We start from the raw sequence: 23,792 nt of genomic DNA, 5'->3' as shown, positions 1-23,792 counted from the left end.
AATTACATGCTTGTAGTTCATATGGAAAATAAACAATCTGAATTTTCAAGTGTATCTTACTTCTAAAGGCCACACTTCAAAGAAGCTGTGAGCATAAATGGATTTGAAGAATAAGGTTCAGGTTTAGGATAAGAATAAACAGAAAATTCCATGATTTCATGTCCTTGTACTATAATGCAAGACATCAAAATGGAGTAAATAATCTGAACATCTTTCCTTCCAACTGAAGAAATCACTTGTCAGTGCTAAAATAGTTTGGGGCAGCTCTATTTTCTCTTTTAAGACAGTTTGATTTTCATCTGTACCACATATTAACAAATGAATTACTGAATGGAAAACTTACTTTCTTTTCTTGCTGAATTTTTTGGGACTGGCTTTCTGCTTAAGAACAAGAAAAATATTCAGTTACTGGTTTTGTCAGAATCTTGAGTGTTTTTCTTTTGAACTTACTAAATACCCTAATTGTTGGACTACTGATTCTTCTTGGATATAGTCTTCAATCTTGTTTTGGCTATGAATTTCATACTTTTTATTGAACATTCTTTTCCCCCTCAGCATAAAGTCCAAACTTTCTCCTTCAAAAATGCTTTTAATCCATTACAGCTAAGGTGTCTTCATCATTGCAGGAGTACCTTTATATGGTGCGTTATATTGCATCGCCTTAGTTTCTGAACATTTCAGTGTGGGGTTTTTTTTGAATTGTTTAGTACTAATGTTTTATAATGGGCCATGAATCTTTGTTAAAAAAGGAGAATTATGAGAAGATGCATCTCATATCATCACTTCATTTTCTACAGCTGATAGTAGATGCTGAATTTTTGCATGCAAACTTTGCCTTTAATAATCCATGCCAGAAAACAGCCCCTGTTTCATGGTAGCCCTAATGAAAGCAGGTTCTGAGAGTAAAATTAATCAGCAGCACAACCTGTGGACATTCTTAACAGGAATGTTAGTAATACATTGTGGTGTGGCATTGTCATCTATCTGTGGTATATAAACAAGAAATTTAGCTGTTATCTCTACTTTTTGAGTATTTTCTATTGAAATAAATGAGTGCATCCTAGATAAAAAAAAAAAAAAAGATAATGTTTTTCTTACAAAGTAATGTTTTCTTCTGTGAATCTTGTATGCTGTGTATTGTGTGTTCAAAGTAAATGCAATCCTACCCTGATATAAACAATAACTGACCTTAGTTATCCACTGTTCTCCACAGGAGTTGTTCAGGAGTTACCTGGGTGACTTTAGAGTGGGGTTTTCTATGATTACAGAAGAATTAAGCAGTGTTTTTTCAACTACTTTTCATTGTCGAAAGCAGTGTTTCTCTACGCTATCTACTTTATTCTACACAGGTTGTGCAGTAACTGTAAAAGTAATCAGGATTTCTAATTGCTTTTTTTTTTCTTTCTTTCTTTTTTTTTTTTTCCTTCTAACTAGAGTCTGTGTATATTTACACCACCAGGAGCTAAAGAAGGACACCCACGACTCATTCCTGCAGGGCCCATTGCACATGGCACTACAGTATCTGCTTATGTAGCCAGATCCAGAAAAACGTTGTTAGTAGAAGATATTCTGGGGGTAAAAAGCTTTCTGTTTTTAATGAGATGATTGCAGCATGTTCTTAGAATTAATTTTTTGATGCTGAAATGTTTATTGAGATGAATGTTTAATGATAGAATTTACATCTGTCTTGATACCAGGAAAATAAATTTGAGTTTGGATTAGCTGATGGAATTATTTCAGAATATTTCAGTTAATTCTACTTTTAAAGGTTTGGGGTTTTTTTCACGTTGGGTTTGAGTTATTTTAACTTTTTTTTTTTTGGTTGTCAGGTAAAGGACATAATGGCACCATAGTCACTTGGAAAAAGCAACCAGTCAAAACTCCTGTCTTTTTGGTCTTGAAATGTTAATCCCAAACAAGAAGAATTTCATATAGTCAACCAAATTTGACAATTTGATATAATTTTAATACAGGGCTCACACTGACAAGAATGTCAGTCAGAATTCTGGTTACTAGGCAGGATTTTTATCTCTGCATACTCCAGTATAAAGCTAGAGTACTGATAATATCAGTAGATCTACATGAAAGGTGCACTACTGTAACTGATATCAAAATTCAGGCCTTTTTCTGTAACAGGAGTCAGAAATTCCTAAGGTGATATTCTGATAAATCTTGGCACTGTGTATGTCTGTCCTTTTTAATTTTTTAAAACACTTCATCCTCTAGTTGCATCTATGCAACTGTATGAAATTGATATTTAAACTGTACTTTATATGAGCACTTTATGATTGGTTGGTTATGAGAACACCAAGGAAGTTTATATTCTCTTCTCTCTTCAGTGTTTCCTATCTTTTCAAGTTCTGTCCAGAATAGTAGTTTTTGGAAACTGTGACCAAAATTGGGCATTGCTGTCTCTATTTTTGAAATAATTTGTTAAAAATTGTGTGACCTTAATTGGGCAAATCTGAGCTATAAAAAAAAATACCAGATGCCTAATGTGAGTACACTTAGACAGAGCCACAAAATCAAAAGGCAGAAGCTGCTTCCCCTGTAGTAATAGTCAGTGCTTTCTACATACTTTGGACCATTAAGATTTTATGTGTTGGTATGTTTTTTCAGTTAAGGGTTTAAATTGTTAGTGGTAATTTTCAATTGATATCATGTACCTTATTTACAAGAGTTCTGTATTTTGATTTTACATTCATAATAAAATCATGGATTTAGTGAGGAGTAGTTTTGAACTTTTTTGTTGGTTTAATATCAGTGATTCATTGACCAAACAGCAAGATTCTTTTTGGTAAGATGGTTTGCCTTTGTGTGATATTAGGAGCTTCTCAACAGTGAAAGGGAAGCACATGCAGGTAGACTTGCCAGCCCTTTTTTGTGGGAGGACAGAATTAAAAAGAGAAAGCAGAAGGCTCGTGTTTCAAAGTGCTTCCCACTCTCTTTTGTCTGTCATTTGTTCAAATTGATTGTCATCTTAGTAATTAAGGTAGAGATTACTTGCTGTTTTCTTTGAGAAATGAGAGATTTTGATCAGCCTTGAAGGGGTGTCTGTCTTGCCTAAGCTTAGCCTGCAGGGAACATCTGGTACAAATCAAATACTGAAGGACTGCACACTTCACATTGGGTAGTGACTGCATTACTAACCTGCTTTCTCAGGTCTGCCTGAGTTTTCCTACATGGGGAAGTGAAGCTATAAACCCTTGGACATTCCCTATGAGGATTAAAAGTTATGTATTTGGGCCTTTTATAGCAGCTGGTAGGATTATTTTAGCATTTGTTTCTGTAACTTTTGCACCAGTTCATTCAGGATGCATAAGCAAAGGAAGAAGATGCTTACTCTCATGCATAATTTTTTGGGGCACAGCAAGAGTTTATTGAGGGTTATAACTGTATAATGTAAAGCTTTAGCCTCGGGTTTCAAGTTTTTTTCTCTTGCAAGCACTATTGTCTGCTTTCTAATACTGAGATCTGAGCAGTCAATTTCGTGATTACAAGTGCTTTGGGGTTTTTTTGAAGGGAAAGATGATGGGGTGGTAGTGTTGCTTGTTTGGGTTTTTATTTAATCTGGACAGGCATTAGTAATGAAATGCTGTTTTTGCTACCTGTGAGATTAGAGAAAAAAAGTATTATATAAACAAACTCAAAGCTGGGTGTAATACCACAGCTAATTCTGACCTTACATCAATAAGGTTATATGTAAATTAATGCTGAGACTTTAAAATTATGGTTTTTTAGTAGATGTCTAATATTGTGTGTAAGTTATGCTGAGAGATGAGTTTTAGTGAATTTTGTAATTTTCCTGCAGATTTGGTCATACAGGAGGGGGAGGAAAATATCAGTATGTCTTCCCTGTTAATGTTTTATCAGATTTTACATTTTATCAGATTATGTTTGCATTTTCTAGGATGAGCGATTTCCCAAAGGTACTGGACTGGAGTCAGGGACCCGTATCCAATCTGTTCTGTGTTTGCCAATTGTCACAGCAATTGGTGACCTGATTGGTATCCTGGAGCTTTACCGTCACTGGGGCAAAGAAGCCTTCCACCACAGTCACCAAGAGGTGAGCTCATTGTGCAGCCTTTGCCCACTTCCCCACGATGGTCAGGACTTCACTCCCATCCCTCCCCCCACTCCAAACTTCTGTCTCTCACTCTACTTGTGAGTTTACACCTTTTTCATGCTTGATTTTTGTTCTTATTAAAAAAAAAAAAATAGTGATTTGTATTTTCAGTTAGAGGAGGTAAAATATACAAATACAGGGACACATCAAGAATTTTACCTTAAGTTCTTTTGCGGATGAACAGATTCAAGGTTTCTTTACTGATTATAAACTCAATACAGAGTTGTTAGAGTAGTTAGTGCAGGGCAGGTGAGTGAAATATAAGTGTAAATCAAACGTGAAAAACCAAAGTCACTTTATATAAAATAGGCAATGCTCAGTTATCTTGAGTCTCCATCTTAACTTTCCAGTACAGCTTTATTTTACATTATGGTAAGATTTTAAAATTTACTTTAGTTTACTTTTTGGTGCGGCTTCTCAAGGAATGAGCCCTATTGCAAAACATAATGTTGCAATGTTTTAGCAACAGTTTATCAAGTCTCAGCGCTGGGTCTCACAGGAGGTGAAAGTGATTTTAAATCCAAAGTGAAGCAAAAGAGATTTCTGATGTTTGCATTCACATTTTTACTGCCACACGCTCTCCAGCACCAAGATGTGTGTCTAGGTATTTCCAGTAGCAGGTATCCAGTTGGTCCCTCCAGAATTCCTTGCAACAGGAGGACAAGGGATGCTGTCTGCCAAGTCCTTATGGTCTCCTGTTTTCTTTCTAGGTTGAAAACCATGGGCTGGTTTTGGGTCAGCCTTTTCTTTAACCTTTAGGAGCTGATAGCTTTTGTGCCTCTAGCCTGTCCCATCTCTGTGAGTTGTCAAGATTTACTCACTGTCCTTTGTCTCCTGACTTAGATGTCCTTAGAAACTGTGTATAGTAGTGCTGGTACCTGGATGACCTGCCAGTCTAGGTGACACTCAGAAAGCTCTCTTCTGCTTTTCTTAAATTCTGATGGTTCCCTATCCAGATATTCCCATTCATACTCATCTTCCCCTTTCCATGACTGTTCTGCTTGTGTTACTATATTCATATAAGGCCTGTGTACCTCTGTTGTCCATACATGTCCATTTGTCAATCCAAAATTAGGAGCCATTAGCCAAATACAAATGAATTTGAAAATGGAACAGGTGTTGCAAAGGCTGTTGCTGGTGTGAGAAGTGCATCTTTGGTCTCACGTCTGGGTGAGGATCCTGTTACGTCCCATTAAGATGTCCCTGATGTAAAGAAGAATGTACCATTCATTTCTCTCTGTACCCTTCCCCAGGGAAGGGAACCTGAACAGAGGTTAGGACAAAATTGAGTGAGTTCTAGCCAGGTGTGTTGTCTCAATAGTCGTATGAGATCCACCATGGTGCAGTTTAGCTGTACTGAACAGGAATTATATGCATGAAAAGGACAGAAAATATTCAGGCAAGAGATACTAAAACTAGTCCTCCCAAAGAAGGAAAACAGCAGCAGTATTTTTCAAGTGTATATTTTGTTTATCAGTAAGTACCCTAGCATTCATTTGATGTTTACATGTGTATATTATTTGGGTAGTCAATGCCACTTCAGCCTGTTGTCACACCTTGTATTTTTTCACTGGTAGGGGGAGAGGTCAGGGTAGGGGACTAGATTAGCATGGTGGTGCCAGTGTCCCTGCTCAGAGAACAAAGAACAGGCATTCATGCAAATCCAGGCTTCATTAATTCTGCAGCCTACACACAATGTATTTAATTTTTAAAATTGTTCAATCTACAATTCAGATAGGTTTCAGACATGCGCTGCTTTGTGAAAATATGAATGGTTTATGTTATCTGAAATACCTTCTGTAGCTAAAGTCCATGAATGTTCTCTACTTGGAAAAGACTGGCTGCTAAATGAAAGTATTTTATTAGTAAATTAAAAATATTTAAAAGGTCACTTTCTGAGTGTTCTAAAGCATTCTTTTCATTTTCAGATTTCAGAAAGCCTTTGGATACCATTAGCAATTTTTATGAAATGTGTGCAAAGTGTTCTGTTTAAAAATATAAAATATAAAAGATACCTTAGGAAGCTATGCAAAAGCTGACCTCTTGTGCTTCCATTCCCTGTGCTCCTATAAAGCTCCTGTGCTTCAAGGACAGGAGATTATTCATGGCAGCACATCATAGTTAGCTGCAGTTTACATGACATTTGTTTGAAATGTTGCCTGGAAACTGTCATACTTCAAACTAGTCTTGAGCTGAGGGATCAGGTCTGGTTCTTCTGCCACCAAAACAGTAATGAGAGAAGCAGTGCCTGTTTACAGCTGGAAGTAGGTATTGCTGAAGAAAAGAAAAATACAGCCCCAGAAACATGTTAAGGCATATTTTATTTCTATGGCAAATGCTTTTCAACAGTGTAATTTTTAAAGCCCTCAGCTTATGGTATGTTTGTTTTGATGTTGTATTTCTGAGCTGATGGGTACCCAATTCTGCTTCTGAAGACCATTGATAAGCTCTAAAACTGAAACACTTGAAAGTACACTGAGACTTCCACAAAATGACTGTCTTCCCACAAATTGTTACTGCCTGCCTGTCTAAAACAGTTCAGTCAATTTACTTAGCAGGTAGACAGAGAAAAGAGGCATGTAACCAATGTGCACTTTTCAAGGTTACTCCAGAGAGAGTTTCTTCTTTTGTTGCAGGTTGCAACAGCAAATCTTGCATGGGCTTCAGTAGCAATACATCAAGTACAAGTAAGTGTGAGTGGTTTTTAATTTTTTCACTGTGTAACTTGTCTTCCTGTACTTGTTTAGTAGGAGCATGGATTGTGATCACATTAAGTAGAGGTCACTGCTAAAGCATTGATTAAGGCCCCTTCCTTGAACCTGGAAAAATATGCTAACATTTTTGGTGTTCATTGAACTAGTTTTCCTCACTTGCAATCATGGATCAAGTAACAAACACTGAAAGATACTTGAACAAAGTACGTAAATAATGACTAAAGTGGATTTATCACAACAATTTTGAAGGGTTGTTTCTTTTTTTTTTTTTTCTTGTGGAAAGGCAACTGCTGTGCAAACTGGTTGCTTTCCTCCTGCTTTGGTATTCAGTTTGAAATTATGAGGTGTTGCTAGCAAAGCCTATTTTAAGGCATCCTCACTAGCTGCTTCATGGTCCTGTAACTACAGCCACTAAGGATGCCTCATGCTGTCCCTAGCTGGGTGCCTAATGGAGCTTCACACAGTGTCAAGCTGCTCTGGCAAACCCCAGCAGCTTTCCTAATAGATTTTGTTACTTCAGCTAGCAGAAGATGGTAACACTGAAATGAAACATATTCTGTCAACTCAGAGAAGATGCTAAAATAGATTCTTCTGTCAACTCCCAGGAGGAAATTCATGGCATTCTTTTTTTCAAGGTGTCTTTCATACCCTTGTCAGAAGATGCACAGAAAGCTTCCTGCTTTTTTCTTCTAGGCTCTGATGTTTGCTGCCTCGGTGCTGGAAGTCACTGACTTTGGGGTGGGCACTCACATCTAGGAAGAATAAGCTGGCACAGACTATTGTACACTAGTAGAATTGCAATTGCATGCACTTGTAGCTTCACCTGTGTAAGAATTATTCTCTCCTTAACTGAGAAATCTTTCACATCTAACAAAACACAACATGTAAAGTTCAAGCTTGTTCATTGATCATTTTTATTTCTCTTCCTTCTTCTAAGCAGAAGGCTTGCTCTTCCCAAGTTTTTTTGCATGAGAAGAATGCAAGGGTTTTGATCTGGCATTTTGTATCTGCATTGCACAGATGAAAGATATCACTAGTTTGAAGTGATATTTTTGTGAGTGTAAAAATGTAAAAGCAGTAGAGGTTTGTTTTCTTTTTTTGGCCTCAGTGCTTGCTCTAGTAATATACAGATGTACAATTGTGCTTCAGATACAGATTATGTGAACAGGTGAAGTAAAAATACAGTTGAAAGCTTTGCTTCATCTAATATTTTGCTTCTAAAAAGAAGTATGCATACTATTTTTTGTATTCATATTCATGCTGATTTCTCCCGAAGCTGAGCATATATCATCTGCTGCTTAGCTTAGTTAAACTTGCCTGATGTTGTGTCTATATGCTACTTTGCACACTGGAAAAAAGTGGTAAAAGTGTGGTAAGGAAGAAGGGAAACAAAGTATTTGACATTCTCAGAAGATCTGAGGGTCTGGATAAGGAAATGTTCATTCCATAACCACTTTCAGTGACAGCCTTTGAGACAGCATGAGCAAGTATAGCAACCAACAGCTTTCACTGAGTCTTAGGAAAGATTTTACTTGTGTTTCACAGTTTTAACTCAGCAGCTAGAGAGCTAAGATTGAAACCCAGCACACAAATTCAGCTTTTAATTTTATACAGTGCTGTAGCGCATATATATACACACACACACGTACTGGTATTTTTTTCATACAAATGAAAGGGATGGGACTCCAGTTTCCCTCTCACAATAGTGTTCTGGAGCAAATGGTTCTATGATCTGTGCTTCCAGGTGTGCCGGGGCCTTGCCAAGCAGACTGAACTGAATGACTTCTTGCTTGATGTATCGAAGTAAGTGTGATTTGCAAAATAATCTCATGAGTTTTTGATGAGCTTTTCTTTGGAAGATGGCTCTTCCAATCTACCTGTGTTCACTCAATAGCAGTAGTGGAAGCTACTCACTGTAGCTCACAAGTAGGTGGTGCAAAGGCACACTTCAGAGGGTGGGCAAATTTCAGCATAGGGACAAGAACAAGTGATACGGATGGCAGAAGTATATACCTTTCAAAATTTTTTGTGGTGGTGGTGCAGAAGAAAATGTGACATTCATTTTTACCTTACAGAATTTCTTTATTCTTGTGGTTTTTTGCATGGATTTTTTTCCCCCCTTTTCTTCCACCTCTTCTGTCAGAGTTAAGTGTGGCCATCTTTTGAGAAGTGACAGATAGGCTTGGTGTCTCATGGCAATTTTAGAAGGCTTGAAAGGACTCTACAGAAAGTTAGTTGGTGTGCTTCAGCTTCCCCTAATCTCCCCCCATCAATTTTTTGGACATGCACGCATGTATGCATACATATAGGGACTTCAGAGTTAAATCCTTGAAGAATCAGGGCTGCCACATGATTGTTCTTCCCCTGCATTTTCTGAAGGCTGTTTTAATTTTCAAAGACTTTTACTGCATGTAATATGTTTGCTTTTAATTTCTTGTCACTATGAGGCAAGATTAATTTGAAAGCATGGAAAGAGTGTGAAAGCTTGAGTTTACACTTGCAAAAGCAGTTTAGTGTCTTAGGTGATCCGCTGTTCCTTCATCTCTTTGTTTGCCATTGCTACTAGGAACGTTAAATAGCAAAGATAACCAATAAACTAAAAGATAAACCAGGGCTGTACTTTTGGTAAATCAGTCTGGGGTGCTTAACAGTGTTTTATGAAACTGGTTAATAGAAGAATTCCAAAGTGCATCACAAAGTACTGATGATACTGTGGAAAAATGAGATGGCTCGGATTTTTGCTACAAACACTTCTGTGGGTCTTGACGAACAATTCTCAAACTGATGAGATTAGAGGATGTCCAAGATTCCTATGCCATTGCTCAGGAATGTAGGCAGCCAAGTTGACCCAGCTGGAATGGAGAGTAATAAACCACAGGGAGGAGTCTGCCCCTTGCAAGGAGGGCAAGCTGGTTGTATCCAGATGTTTTTCCCAGCTTTTTTTCTCAGGATGACCTTTTTTTTTAATTTCAGCATAATTCAGAGCATGCCTCCCAAAGGGCACTCTTATCGAGTCTTGCACCATTATGTTCCTTTCCAGAGTGCTTTGATGTTGCTAACATCCATAGTGAAGTAATTTACCAAAAAAATTATGTTAATATACCCAGATTATGGACTGGCAATTTATTCTTGGGCTGACATAGTATTGAGATTGTTTTAAAGAACTTTGTAATTGTTTTACATTTTTAAGATAAAAATGACAGTAAATACTGCAAATATTTATTATGCCTTTCTATAAGAAAATAATTCTCAAACAGGATTATCAATTGCTAGAGTTTTTTAGTTTCACAAAAAAATAAAACCTGTGTTTTAAGGCACAAAACTGGGATATCATTTAATAATATCTTTATGAACTTTATGTAGACAAGTACTTGTATCAGCAAGAAAATAATTAGTTTCCTCTTAGAAGTGGTCTGTACCTTTGCTAACATGGAAGGAGAATTTCCTGTTCAGTGGGGAAATAGTTAGTGTTCAATGTCTTCAGGACATGTTCTGCAACATTTTAGAAAGAGCAGAGTATGCAGTACTCCACCTCTTCATGTCCCTGGCAATGTAAGACTAGTGTATTATATATCTCCTTTCCACTAGCCCCTAACAGAACTGAGCTGTGTATGTATTCAAGGCCATGGGACAATGCCTTTTGTCTGCTGGGAACATTGTAATCCGAGGGTTATTAGGACTTGGCATGTGGAAGATTTAGAATTCTTTTACTAATAAGTTTGACCTTTACCTTTCAATGTTCTTGACTGTCCTTGAACAGTTACCATTTTGCTGTGAAACTGAGATTCTTATTTATAAGTTACAAGATCATTCCCTTTCTTCAACTTTAACTACTGTTGATAGAGACGACCCATTAAGAGTTTCTTAAATAGTTGCCTTTCATCTAGTGTTAAGGGTTGGATAATATGACGTGGGTTTAGCCACACTACATAGTTTTATTCATAATATGTTTTATTCATATTATGCACTCTGTGCATAATATGGGTAAACCTAATGGGATATTTTAATGTTTTGAAAGAAATGGATTTTTTTTTTTGTATTCTACTACTTTTCTTTTCCTTTTTACTTCTGCTTTTCAAATTTTCAGTGTGTTAGAGGTGCCAAAGCATTTTGATGCATTCTTGGTGTTGCTCAGCAGGAGCCTATTCAGCTCACAGCAGGCAATATTTGGTCGTTTTTTCCTTTTTTTACAGAGAAAATTCTATGTATAATAAAGAATATTCTCAATTCTGTAGAATAATGGTTTTAGGGAACAGAACTAGGACCGTTTCTTAATTCCATTGTGCTGTAGCAAGCCACTCAGTGATTTTCAAGGTGCAGTGGTATGTCCTCACCTTTTCTGGCTCCATGTTAAGCCATAGTGAAACAAGAGCCCCTGACATCCATTTGAGAAGTGTTTCACTAAATGCCAATGTTTACTGACTTCTCTTTCTCTGCAGAACATATTTTGATAATATAGTTGCAATAGATTCTCTACTTGAACATATAATGGTAAGTTGTCTTTTTCACTTCTAAGTTTATTAGTTGTAGTTATTAAAGCCCTTCATTCTCCTTCCCTTGAAGACATTATGCCATTGAAATATATGAGCTGTTTGTAGTGAACAAAATAATACAAACAGTGTAAACATGTCTATACAGAAAAGGTGGCAAAGGACAGCTTGATTTTTCATTGTTGCAACAACTTCCGTTCGCAGCTTTCATAAGGAATGAAATATGACTGTCTCAGAACTAAGTAGTAACTACTGTGTGTCAGAGAAAGTTTGAAAGTAGTAACAGAAAGGCTTCTGGTTTTCTTTTTATTTCAGTGTGTTATATTGATTCCTTCTTCCTAAATTCAATTTGCGACATGCTGCAAAACACTGCTGAAGAAGTTACTGTCCATAGCAAGGGATAGAGATCAAACATTACTCCTAGGATATTTTTTCCAGTTGCTGAACTGTAGTTGCAAAACTACGCCCATAACTAGAGCGACAGTCAGTCAATGTTTCATAGAAACCACTAAAGCCAAGTGGTTAGTTCTTCCCATTGAAATAACTAATTAGTGAATTTAAGTACTGTTCAGAAGCAGTTTATGAGTTTCTAAACCAATTTTGAATTCAGAATTATTTCCTGAATAGTGTTAACAAGTGTGCATGGACTAGCTGTTTAGAACATGTTTTGTGTATTTGATAAGTGAATAATGCTTTTTAGCTTTATGCTCATTGATTGAATTCTGCAGTTCTTTTTCCTCAGTGTAAACTCTGAATCAGGTCTGTGATACCATTGTTTAAAATTTGCACATTCAAAAAGTTACTTTCCAACAGTACTCTGATATGTGCCCCACTCTTCAAAGTGATATTCATAGATAGACTATTCAAAGACAGCGAAGTTAGAATGCAAACAACATTAAAGTGGTTTTATTTAGAAACGTGAATTAGTAATGGAAAATATTCTGCAGTGTTTGTGTTATTCTAGTTAGTACACAGTCAAGAATTCTGCACATAGGACACATTTCTGCACATTGGCTTTTCCAATTTAAATGAACTGCTTAAAAATAGCTTAGCATTTAAAAGAGCTGTATAACATAACATATGGCATTGAGAACAAATATTGATATTCTTCCCTGTTCTTCCCTGTGAATAGAGATCTGGTGGAAAACACAATTGGCAGTAAAATATGCTTACTCTTTCATCGTCTTTTCCTACATTTGGCTGCATCATGATTCTGTATTTTAACCTGTGTGATGTTTCATACTCAGCTTCCTTTTAAGCTATAGCTGTTGTCTCTTTCTTGAGCCAATTAACTGAATTATGTGTTTGTACATTTATTGCCATTTTATGGGAGTGTGATTTTATCATTATGTGGCTTATTCTGTGTCTCAGTGTGATAAAAGATCAGAACTCAGTTTCACCTCACTACTTCAGCCTTTGGTGATTGCACTTATGGTTTGATTTGTTCCCGCAATACCAAAGAAAAAAATATGGCTGTTTCTTTCCATTCTTTTAATTTTTATTTTCATCAAAATCTCTCAGCAAAGCTAGTAGTATAAGGATGTTTTTGAATGCAAATGCAAGGAAGGGAAGTAAATGTTCAAGTTCTTGCCAATATGCTTGAGTAGTTACAAGCAGCTTATGCAAAACATGGTCCCTGGCTTCCCCATTGACAATGCAGAACATACTTTTTGTACTGATAATCCTCTTCAGCTACTGGTCAGGATTTGAGCAAGGGATTTAGAGAAGTAAAACTCTCTCATCCCAGTAAGTATTTCTCAATTAGTACTGTTTAAGTAATCATTTTTGAAAAGCATGAGTCATGACCAAGGTAAGTTCTTGAGTCATATGCATTAAACCATGAAAGATTAATCGTATAAAATCAACACTGTGTTGTTGATTTTATAAAGAAATCTAATACAGTATCTGAATAGAAGCACTTACAGGACCCCTTGTCCTTTTGGCAGTTTCTATTCACTCTCTTTTGAGCAAATGAATAAGCAGTCCAGGTGGTTGACATCTTTAAATTTCTTAATGCTCAAAGGGGGAAAAATTGCACAAATCTTACCTCTTAGATTGCAGTCTCCCTGACTTTCTACTGCTCTGATGGAGTAAATGGAGTAGAAGACAACAGAATCTTCCTGGACACAGATTCTGCCTGTATGGGAGGGCCCTCCATGTTTTGGAGTTGGGCTAGATGGTATCTGATCAGTTCCCCTCATATGACATAGAACTAGAGTCTCTCAGCTAATGATTTTTCATCTCATATGGGTTTTTTTCTTCAAGGTCTAACATTTTTCCATCTGCATTAGTGTGAAATGAAATACTTTATAGTTTTGTTTTCATTTTTTAAAGACAAGAGAGAAGGGGTGGGGGGAGATGATTCATATGGAAGTCTTGTGAATCCGTAAGACATGCCAACTGCATGCATCGTATACTAAGATTTTGCCAGCCTCTTTCTGTAGATGAATGACTAGGTAGGTATTATATATAAAGTGGAGAGAGATCCACCTCAGATCAGATGCCATGCAGTTACTGTACCTTCTGAGCAGATAAGAAACATAGGAGACCTATCTGAATTGGATAGAGCCGGTTCTTGTGCCCGCATATTGCCATCTTAAGTTAACATAGTGATCGTTGTTTGATTTTTGTCTCACTCTTTCCTCTTTTTCTCAGAAAGACTATTGTATGTGTGAGAAATACTTCAGTGAAGAGCTGTTCTGTTCCCAGGACAAGATTCTGTTCTGACAGTCAGTGGTCCTGGGAGTTGTTTTTGCTAAGATAAAACTAGTTGGTTCAAAGTAAGATAGAGACCATGCAAGTCTGTTCCTGTACTGGGGTACTTCTTTGGCTGTGGCTGGTACCTTTGGGCTTTGGTTAGTTCATGCAGAATTTCTAAGTCTCACCTCTTGTGCAAGTACTGTCCCTGACATCAGGAGGGTGCAGCCATTTCCTAACCCTCTGCCTAGGTCAATCCATAGTGATATCTCAAACGACAGAATCACAGGATCACAGAATATTTCTCACTTGGAAGGGACCCACAAGGATCATTTGTTCATTGTTAGGTATTACAGGGACACTTAGCTTTTTAGAAGCAAACACTACCCTCTCTGTTTTGTCTGTCTTTGGTGGATATTAAATACCAATATATTTACATTGAAGATGAAGGCAAAAAGTCAACATTGTTCTTATGTATTGTTCTAACTTATTTATTTAAAATCAAGTAAAGATGAATAGCATCTAAACATAGAGGGAGGAAAGGTATCGTTTTGAAAAGCCTTGAAAAACAATTAAGTAGGAAAGCTATTTTCTTTCAGGAAACTTTCAAGTCTCTGAAGATATTCCTGTATTTCTCAAAGTGAACACTCTAATTTACAAAAAAAATATTGAATTCAAGATTTTACTTTTGAATTGTATCATAAAAGATTGCTCCTTCAAACTGATTTCCATACTGGATAGCTTCTCAAAACTTTTATTGTACACGGATGTATGTTTTTATCAGGTAAATGACTGGAGATAATCCAATTCATGAACGTTAACACTGGTTTTGTTTTTTGTCTGTAGATATATGCAAAAAACCTGGTGAATGCAGATAGGTGTGCACTCTTCCAGGTTGACCACAAAAATAAGGAGCTGTATTCAGACCTTTTTGATATTGGAGAAGAAAATGATGGAAAACCTGTCTTTAAGAAGACCAAAGAAATAAGGTAAGAATAGCTAACAGAAGAGTGCAGTTTCATTTTAACTATGGATGTGCAGGCATTTTGTTACCCAGTTTCTGTGCCTATCTGCAGGTACCCTGACAATACTTGTCATACTGTGATATCATTCCCACCAGGACCCGCCTCCAGAAGGTAGTACTTCTGGGAATGACATTGCAGTGCCATCGAAACAGCGTCTCTGAAGCTATAACGTCACTCCTGGAAATGCCGTCTTCCGGAGGCGGTCCTTTTGGAAATCATGTTGGGAAAAAAACAGAGGTGTTCTGAGGTAGGTAAAGGTGCAGGTAATAGTGCACCTAATCCGTAGTCTGCCAGTTTGGGACTTTTCTTCCCAAGAGTGTTCCCAAGAGGAATTAAAATTTGTGTGATTCAAGCACATCCAAAGCAAGGAAATCACAATTTGCACTTCTTATGGATGGATTAGGCAAATGTAGACTTGAGTATGGATTGGTCGTTGGTTTTGAAGATTTCAAGTTCAGTAATTTAATTTTACTTTTCTCATGTGAATTTAGATTTTCAAACTTTTAATGAATTGTGATACTGAACAATGCTTGAAGTGGTGAATTTGAAAATATATATTGTCTGGTAATGGCTACACAGGATTCCCTGACTAAAATTTATGTGTGTTTCTGCTTCATGTCACAGGTACCTAATTTTTACACTTACGCACTTTTTTTAATAAAAGAGGCTAAACAACAAAGTAAATATAGTGCTTTTCACATTTCAAAAATTATGAATCCCTAACAGCTCCAGACTAAGATTTTCAAAGGCATGCAGGTTTCAGATGTTCAGCTTCTTAAAAGAAAGAAGTGTGTGACTAAATACCCTGTACTAAATTTTTCCTAAAATATTCAGCGTTGATTTTTATCAGAACTTTTTTCATTTCCTCCTTATACTTTTAAAGTTCTGGGCCAATATAAGATGTGATTCATGTTTTCACTAAAACTCCTTTAGACAAACTTACTCCCACTTACCATTGTGTGAGTGAGAATGGAAGGAGTCAAAATTGGTGCAATTTGCGTACTGACAAGCAAGGAGGTGGTGTAAATTAAAGAAGCTGGCCTGCTTTAACATGCACTTTCCTACTCCTTCTTGATAATTGTTTTTCTTGCTTATATCTTTCTGTCTTTTCTGTATGTTATTGAAATGTTGATTCTAAGTGCAAGGGTGTGAGCCATTTCACAGGTACTGTATACTGAAAGTGAAGTGCAACTTAAATATCTGTAAAAAAGTGACACTGAATGAGTCATCAGGAAGGAGTCTTAAGTTGGTGTGATGTGCCTATCATAAGAAGCAACAGAAAAATCTAACTCAAAGTCAGGTGTGCAGGATGAAATCCTGACAGCTTTATCACTAACTTCAGTACCAGACATCAGGGTACTATGAGAGTACATTTAGACTTCAAAGCGTTCCACATATGATTCTTTCTACATGGTTTTCTCCATAAATTATCTTCTGCTTGTATGTCATAACTACTTTATGTCTAAATATTGAAAATTATTTACTCACAAGACAGACGTATGGATTTTTCTGATACAATTTAGGAATATAATTGTGTAACTTCCTTGTGGTGAATAAGGGATGCAGTTAGTACCATGGCATTGTTTGATTGTCATGAAACAAGCTAATCATTCCAAAGTCTACATGGCAAATGCATCTAATGTTTAGCTATGAATTTTCCACTGGTCTTTTTCCAAAATTTTGTTATCAAATACACACACACACACACACATCCCACCCAAAGAAACAAGTTCCATGTTGCCTTTGTTGTGTCTAAAGAAACAATGAATATGTAAAAGTCATAAAAAAATCAATACCTTTTAAATGTAAACACAAGTCTCAGGTTCTGTACAAATGTTATATTTGTTAGGGATAACTCCCTGGGTTATGAAGACTTCGAATTTTTGTCACTAAAATGGTCATGTTATGGCATGTTTTGTATTAAACTATGTAGCTATATAAAATGTTTTCAGAAAGTATCTGTTAGGATGTGCTTTTTAATTTTGTTATGTACTACTAGTTTTTGTAAGATTTTTCTCCTCAAAGCAAGAAAATGACGCTGGTTGGGAACACCCATTACTGTGCCCAAGACAGACTCCACTGGAAAAATGTGTTTTCCGTATTTTCGCTAATACACATTTTTATTTTCTCCAGATTTTCTATAGAAAAAGGAATAGCTGGTCAAGTGGCAAGAACAGGAGAAGTCCTTAATATCCCTGATGCCTATGCAGACCCACGCTTTAACAGGTAGGGTGTTGTTCATTGGAAGGGAAGATAGATCACCAAACCTTTTACATAAAATTACTACTTAAATTTCATATTCAGATGCATTCATGGAGCTGTGGTCCTCTGATGAGGAGGCAACTTTTAGATATTTATGTAAATGATTTAGCCATCGCAGATAATTTTAAGGTACAAATAAAAAGTATTATTTTATCAAATATTAATATAATGGGGGAAAATATAGTTAGATTGTTGCTGATTTTCATTATTAGTCTCCCTGCAATCTCATTAGTTTCAGGGTAGAAAAAACAGTTCACTACCAAATAACATGCCTAAGAATACCTGAATGTTCTTTAACTCTGTGTTTGAGGCAATATTGATTCTTTGTCTTGCAAATGGCTATTAAAGGATTAAAAAGTTCTTTCTAAGTATGATACAGTAGATAGAAGTATTTGAGGATTTTGGAGGTGAAATTCTTTCAGGTACCAATTCGGTCTACTTTAAAACAATTCAGTACAGTGTACATCAACATTTGTGAGAATCAAGGAATAGATACCAACTGATATTAACTTTTTTCTTTTTTTTCTTTCTCCTTCATGGCTCTCCAGAGAAGTAGACCTCTACACAGGCTACACAACCAGAAATATCCTGTGCATGCCTATTGTCAGCCGAGGAAGTGTAATAGGTGTTGTGCAGATGGTGAACAAAATAAGTGGAAGTGCCTTCTCTAAAACTGATGAGAACAACTTTAAAATGTTTGCCGTCTTTTGTGCTTTAGCCTTACACTGTGCTAATGTAAGTTTTATTTACAATTTTGTAAATTATAATGAGAATAGTTAAGTATTTTGATGTTACAGATTATTGAAATTATTCGTAAGTTTGTTTCATTGAAATAACATTGAATTCCTTGGTGAATAATTCTATTTTAAGAGGATGACAGGGATTTCATTTGAAATAACCATACTCTGGATATATCTATTTTGTGTAGCTAAACTGAGAGAGCAAGCTCTGAAATGTGAATAATATCTGTTTTCCCTTTTTCACTAGAAAGTATGGCTATTATTTATTTTATAAATTCAGATTGTATTTTATAAATTTAACCGGGGAATGGAGATGCCATATATTCTCTCAATTCCACATGCTTAATACTTAAAGATCAATTTTTACACTTAATGCTGTGGTACATACTTATAATTATCCATGCTTCTAGATAAGAGTGGATGGCTATTTTCGTCTTCAAACTCTTCATCATCTCAAAATTTACTATTCCTGTGGGAAAAATTAGCAATGTAATGATCATTACTATACAAGTATAAAAATGCAATAAATTCAATAAAAAGACAATGCAGAAAAACTGGGTTATATATTCATGGGAGGTAAAATACAATGCAAAGCCAGTTAAGCCTGGTGATTTACATTAAGGAATTTTACCAATATTGTGCTATTGGTACAGTGGGGCAGCAAATTTTATTACCAGTTACTTCAAGTTGTTTCACGTGGGTCAAGGCAGGTAGAATGGCCTGCATATAAATTACACTTGGGACTATGCACACTCAGTTGTGTGTAAGTTCACTCTTTTTAGACAGTGAATGTTACCATGCAGGGTGCACTGCTCCAGAGGATTGTTTTACTAGCACATTGTAATGTCCCCACATGTTTGCAAACCATGCCATGTCTGCAACAACTGTCTGAACCTCTCAGTAATTAACTGTGCTTATTTTTCATACTGAATAGTAATGTAGGTATGATGAACATCTCACATACCTTTTACTGAGCATAGATAGCAGTAATTTGTACTAATTAATAGAATTCATACAGTGGCAGAAAATATGAATTGTGCCCTGGTATAGGTTTTCTGTCTGTTAGAATTTTGCAGGGGACTTAGCTCTGTTTCTGACTCCTGAACTTTGATTCTTTTCCTTGGGAGAGCTCACATGCAGTGAAAAGTCAGCTGAGCCTTAGATATTTACCTGAGTGAGGAGATCAAATGATGTGATAGAAGGCCTAGTTTTCCAGAAGTACTGAATTCAGTGTAATCTGTCGCTTTTCTAATGTGTGAAGTTGTGCAGCCAAAAGCACTGTAATTTTTGCAGATGTGTATTTTAATAATCAGTGCTTGAATATGGGAAATAATTTTTTTCTTTATTAAAATTCCACATTCATGCATGACTTCTCTCTCTTTCTCAGATGTACCACAGAATTCGTCATTCAGAGTGTATTTACCGTGTAACGATGGAGAAGCTATCCTACCATAGTGTTTGTACAGCTGAAGAGTGGCAAAACCTCATGCACTGTACACTGCCTCCACATATTTATAAAGAAATTGAGCTGTAAGTATTTTTCTAATGTAGCAGCAGTTGTATATAGCCTGTTAATTTTTTTTTTTCCTATTTGTAGTGGAGTTTTTTGTAGGAAGAACTTTTATTATTGAACTACCATATCATGAACTGCCCTATCATGGGGTTTTATCTCTGGCTTTCTTATATTTAGTTATACTTAATGACCCGTGAACAAAATTTACCTATCAAAGATATAAAATTACACGCACTAAGAATTTTTCCACAGGCATGGGTAGCTGCAGTAGTTGCTTTAAGCATCAGTTTTTACCTAGGATTTGTAGGGATGTGCTTTCATTCTGATAGTCCCAAGTCACCATCAGCTCAGTGCCAGAGAGGAAGCCAAGCTTACGACCAAATGCATGTTCCCATCCCCTTGGACATGATCTAGAATTAAACATATACATCCCAGCTTGTTCCTGGAATTTTCTGGGTTGTGTATGTTTTTTAGGTTTGGTTTTGGGGTGTTTGTGTAGGGGGCGTTTGGTTTTTTTGTGAGTTTCAAGTATGTATGTGTGTGTGTGTGTTGTGCATCTCCTTGAGCTTAAGAAGGAAGAGCAAATGAAAACCCAATGTTACAAATCCCAGGTACTAGAGTGTAGAGTTGCAGCCTAATTTTGGAGGAGGACTTCCCATCCAGCCTTTTAGGCTTTCTCTGACATAATTTAGTTATTTTCAGCTGCTATATGCTGAAGATGTACCTCCATCTCTATTTTAATGGCCAGTCCCCACTCAACGCTAACAATGGGAGTCATCATATTTTTAAGTCGCTCTTTTAGGTCCAGGACAATAAATTCTACTCCAGTAACCACGTGCCTAAAATCAGCTATTGAGTCACAAAATCTAAGTTGTCTTTTTAAACCTAATCTCCAGAGCTCGTTCACTTCTGTTCGGCGCTGAGCATTGTAGCTGTGAGCAATGTGAAAGCCTGTGCTTAACAGGGACTGCTTATAGTTAAAGTTCATTACATGCTGAAGTGATTTGCTTGAATGCCAGAGCATTAACAGCTTGCAGGATTACACCCTAATAGAAGCTTATTCTTTGCAATATAATTTCTTGTGCTTTGTAAGGTGATATTATATAACCCACCTCCTCAGCAAAAATGAATTTTACTTGCAAAGATGACAGGTTTCATTCTAAATTATATTAACATCCTTTAGTTCAAGCAGTCAGAATACATTTAACCATTTTCCGAGCAATTCAGCTACCTTCAGTCCTCTCACAGCTGCTGTGCTCTTCAGTATGGCAAGCAGTTAGGTGGATTTCATGGAGAAGAAATAGAGGACTCACAGCACAGAAAGTGCAGGGAAAAGGTTAATTAATAATTGAAGGAAAAACAGTTTGACTGTCCTGGGTCCCTAAAATTAGCCCTAAATATTGATATCAGGAGAGGAGAGAAGTCTTCAAGTAATGAAGCATAAAAAAATATGGTATTAAAAGTTGAATTTTCGAAGTTTCAGCTTGATTTCTATGAGCCAGTAAAAACTGATTTTTTCCTCTGTCAAAATTAGAGCGAGTCTCATGCAATTTATGCAATTTATGACAGCAATTATTGGAAAAAAATCCAGTAAATATATTTTTAGAGACACCATCTTTCCAATTCCTGGGAAGGAAGTCCAGAATATTTTAGGAATGCCTGTAAACCTCTCATTGTCCCTAAGAATTTTTTTTTTGTCTATTATTTAATCAGCAGATCCTTAAATAAAGATATATGTTTCTGCTAAGTAAACAAAGCCAAAGGCTAACTGTTGGACTTGATCATAAGGGTCTTTTCCAACATAAATTAATTACTAAATGTTTGTATAAAACTATGAGTATAGTTTCATGGACCTTAGCAGAAATACGTAATTTAACATTACTGAAAAATATAGCCTGTAAATTCAGTTTTCTGTGTGTATTCAGAAAGAAGTGAGACTTGCTGGGTATACATTTCCTAGTCATTTTCACTTGTTTTTAGTAACAATGAAAAGGTGTTTGTCTTTACTAAGCTGAAACTTTCTTCTTAGATACCATTTTGATATCAGTCCATATGAGGATGTCTGGCCTGCCATTTTTGTCTACATGGTTCATCAGTCCTGTGGGACAGCCTGGTATGAAGTATATGATTTCTTTCTTTAATTGTTAATTCTGTGTTTATTTATTAATAATTTTGGAGATAATTGCTTTCTAATTCAAGGTCTGTGTTCCTTGATGTTTTTTTCCTATGTTTGGTCTGTACAGGAGTGTAATAAACAGGCTGGATTTCATGTCCCAGCTCCTTGGTCCTTGGTTAATAAAATGCAGGAACAGTCAGGTTAAAGAGCTTGTGATATCATCCAAACAGTTGGCCTTCCAATATACTGAAAAATTGTTTAGTTCTGAGATGAGGTTGCTTTTCAGACAGAAGATGGTAAAGACAAAAAGCAGTCTTCCCAAAAAGGGGAGAACATGCATGAAAACTGATTTTTCAAATATATAGTTGCTGAAATTAATAATGTATATGGTAAAAGTAAACTAAGATCAGATCTTTATCTTGCTAAGTGAATCAGTTATTTGCATAGTTGTGCATTAATTTTGAAAGTGATTAAATTAAATTGAATGCTTCATTTGCTGTCCTTTCTCTCAGTGTTCATTATCATTACCAAGATCAGTAGCCTCTTGGCTAAGTATGGCCCATTGCTGAAAGAAAGGAGCTGCTCCAAATTATGGAAAAAAAATCTATAAATGGTCAATTGAAAGGGGAAGTACATCCCTACAAAAGGAAGAAACATTCAGGAAATGTTTGTTGGTGTTTCATTTTGTCTTGCTAACTGAATGAATCTCCATGCCCTCAAAGTGTAGTCAAACCAGAGGGTCTTTCTCAATCTTCCTCAATGCTGCAGAGTGGATGACTTGTAGAAACAGTTCTCTACTGCTCAGAGTAGTTAGCTTGTTTCCATTCCAGACTGAATGGCTGTGGATGCAGGATTGGGGGTCATATTTTCAGTCAGGGTCTGTTCTCTTCTCTCTCTGACTCCCAGTCTCTTCCTTTCAAGGTGTAGCTTTGATGAGAAAGAATTGGTATCTACTTGATGTTTTTCAAATGAGCCTCATCTTTCACATATCAAATTAAGGAAACAAAAGTGAGGAAAATATTTGAAAAGGAGACTGTTGGAACAGGACTTGTATTTAATTTCTGGAAGAACAAAACTTCTCAAACCCTTGACAAAAAACCAAGAATTTTAAGACTAAAATTTGATTTTAATATATTGAGAAGTAAGGTTGTGCCTTAAAGTATTTACCTATATAATGTATAATTGTCCTGTCCATGGAGGATTTCAGAGAAAATTCTATCATACTCACTACAATTTCTTTGCTCTTCTGAAGCAATAATATTTTACTGCTTTAATCAAGTATGCAAAATACAGCAGCGGACGAAGTAATCGTATTCCACTTTGATGTGTCACAGATAATGATTTTCCCTTTAGCTATAACTGTACTGTCATGTAATAACCATTGAGTTGAGATTGGGTGCAGATGGAAGTGACTACTGTGATATTCTGAATTATGAATTATGTACTACTTTAAACAATAGTTCTGTCACTCTCTGACTTTTTAAAATTAAAAAAGAAAGCTTAAAGTTTTTTGAAAGACAGTATGCTTCTGGTTTTCCTAATGTCAGATTAAGGCCAAGAATAATAATTCCATTGCTCAGCATGCAACTGTAAAAATACACATTTCTGCCTGTTTCCATGTAGTAGATGTGTCTGCATTTTTACACATAGGTCAGAAACATTCAGCTTTTTTCTCACCTCACGAGTACTGCAAAACTAGAACATTAGTACCACTTTCCTGATATACCCAAGAAATTCTTAAAACGTGGAACTTAAATCGCAGCAACAAGGGAAAAAAATGAGAATAAAGTAAAACTGCCTTTTTATGAGGGAAAAAGTCATTGACTTAGGACTTAACAAAATTTTGTTTGGTGAGAAGTGAAGAAACCGAGAGATGTGAATTTCAGTTCTGTTAGGCTAAGGTGGAAAAAAAATCTAAAAGTATTGGAAAAATAAAATCTTCCTCTTTTCACAGTGTCAATATGGAGCATCTCCATTTAAACAGGTTTATTTCTTCTATGTCCTTTGCTTAAAAAACCCTGAATTTTCTGTTTTGATCACAAATCATGTTTTTAAATTGTCCATTAGATGCAGACTTGCACTATATTTCAAGTTGAATAAGCAATTGAA

At 36.2% G+C, this 23,792-nt stretch overlaps 1 protein-coding gene across 4 annotated transcripts in view; it reads left to right on the top strand.

Moving 5' to 3' along the window:
* Nucleotides 1-23,792, top strand: part of PDE10A (phosphodiesterase 10A) — a 347,833-nt gene that overhangs the window by 300,820 nt on the left and 23,221 nt on the right. For 3 of the 4 annotated variants that reach the window (XM_010391640.4, XM_039568839.1, XM_039568837.1), the window contains exons 6-15: nucleotides 1,435-1,575; nucleotides 3,911-4,066; nucleotides 6,763-6,813; nucleotides 8,585-8,643; nucleotides 11,280-11,331; nucleotides 14,874-15,016; nucleotides 17,186-17,278; nucleotides 17,863-18,049; nucleotides 19,442-19,584; nucleotides 21,597-21,680. In XM_010391640.4, the coding sequence (XP_010389942.3) occupies nucleotides 1,435-1,575; nucleotides 3,911-4,066; nucleotides 6,763-6,813; nucleotides 8,585-8,643; nucleotides 11,280-11,331; nucleotides 14,874-15,016; nucleotides 17,186-17,278; nucleotides 17,863-18,049; nucleotides 19,442-19,584; nucleotides 21,597-21,680 (1,109 nt within the window). The remainder of the gene's footprint in view (nucleotides 1-1,434; nucleotides 1,576-3,910; nucleotides 4,067-6,762; nucleotides 6,814-8,584; nucleotides 8,644-11,279; nucleotides 11,332-14,873; nucleotides 15,017-17,185; nucleotides 17,279-17,862; nucleotides 18,050-19,441; nucleotides 19,585-21,596; nucleotides 21,681-23,792) is intronic. The other variant, XM_039568838.1, reaches the window with a different exon arrangement.

The sequence above is a fragment of the Corvus cornix genome, chromosome 3, assembly GCF_000738735.6.
Source record: "Corvus cornix cornix isolate S_Up_H32 chromosome 3, ASM73873v5, whole genome shotgun sequence".
Classification (NCBI taxonomy): domain Eukaryota; kingdom Metazoa; phylum Chordata; class Aves; order Passeriformes; family Corvidae; genus Corvus; species Corvus cornix.
This window is presented reverse-complemented; position numbering and strand designations above follow the sequence as displayed.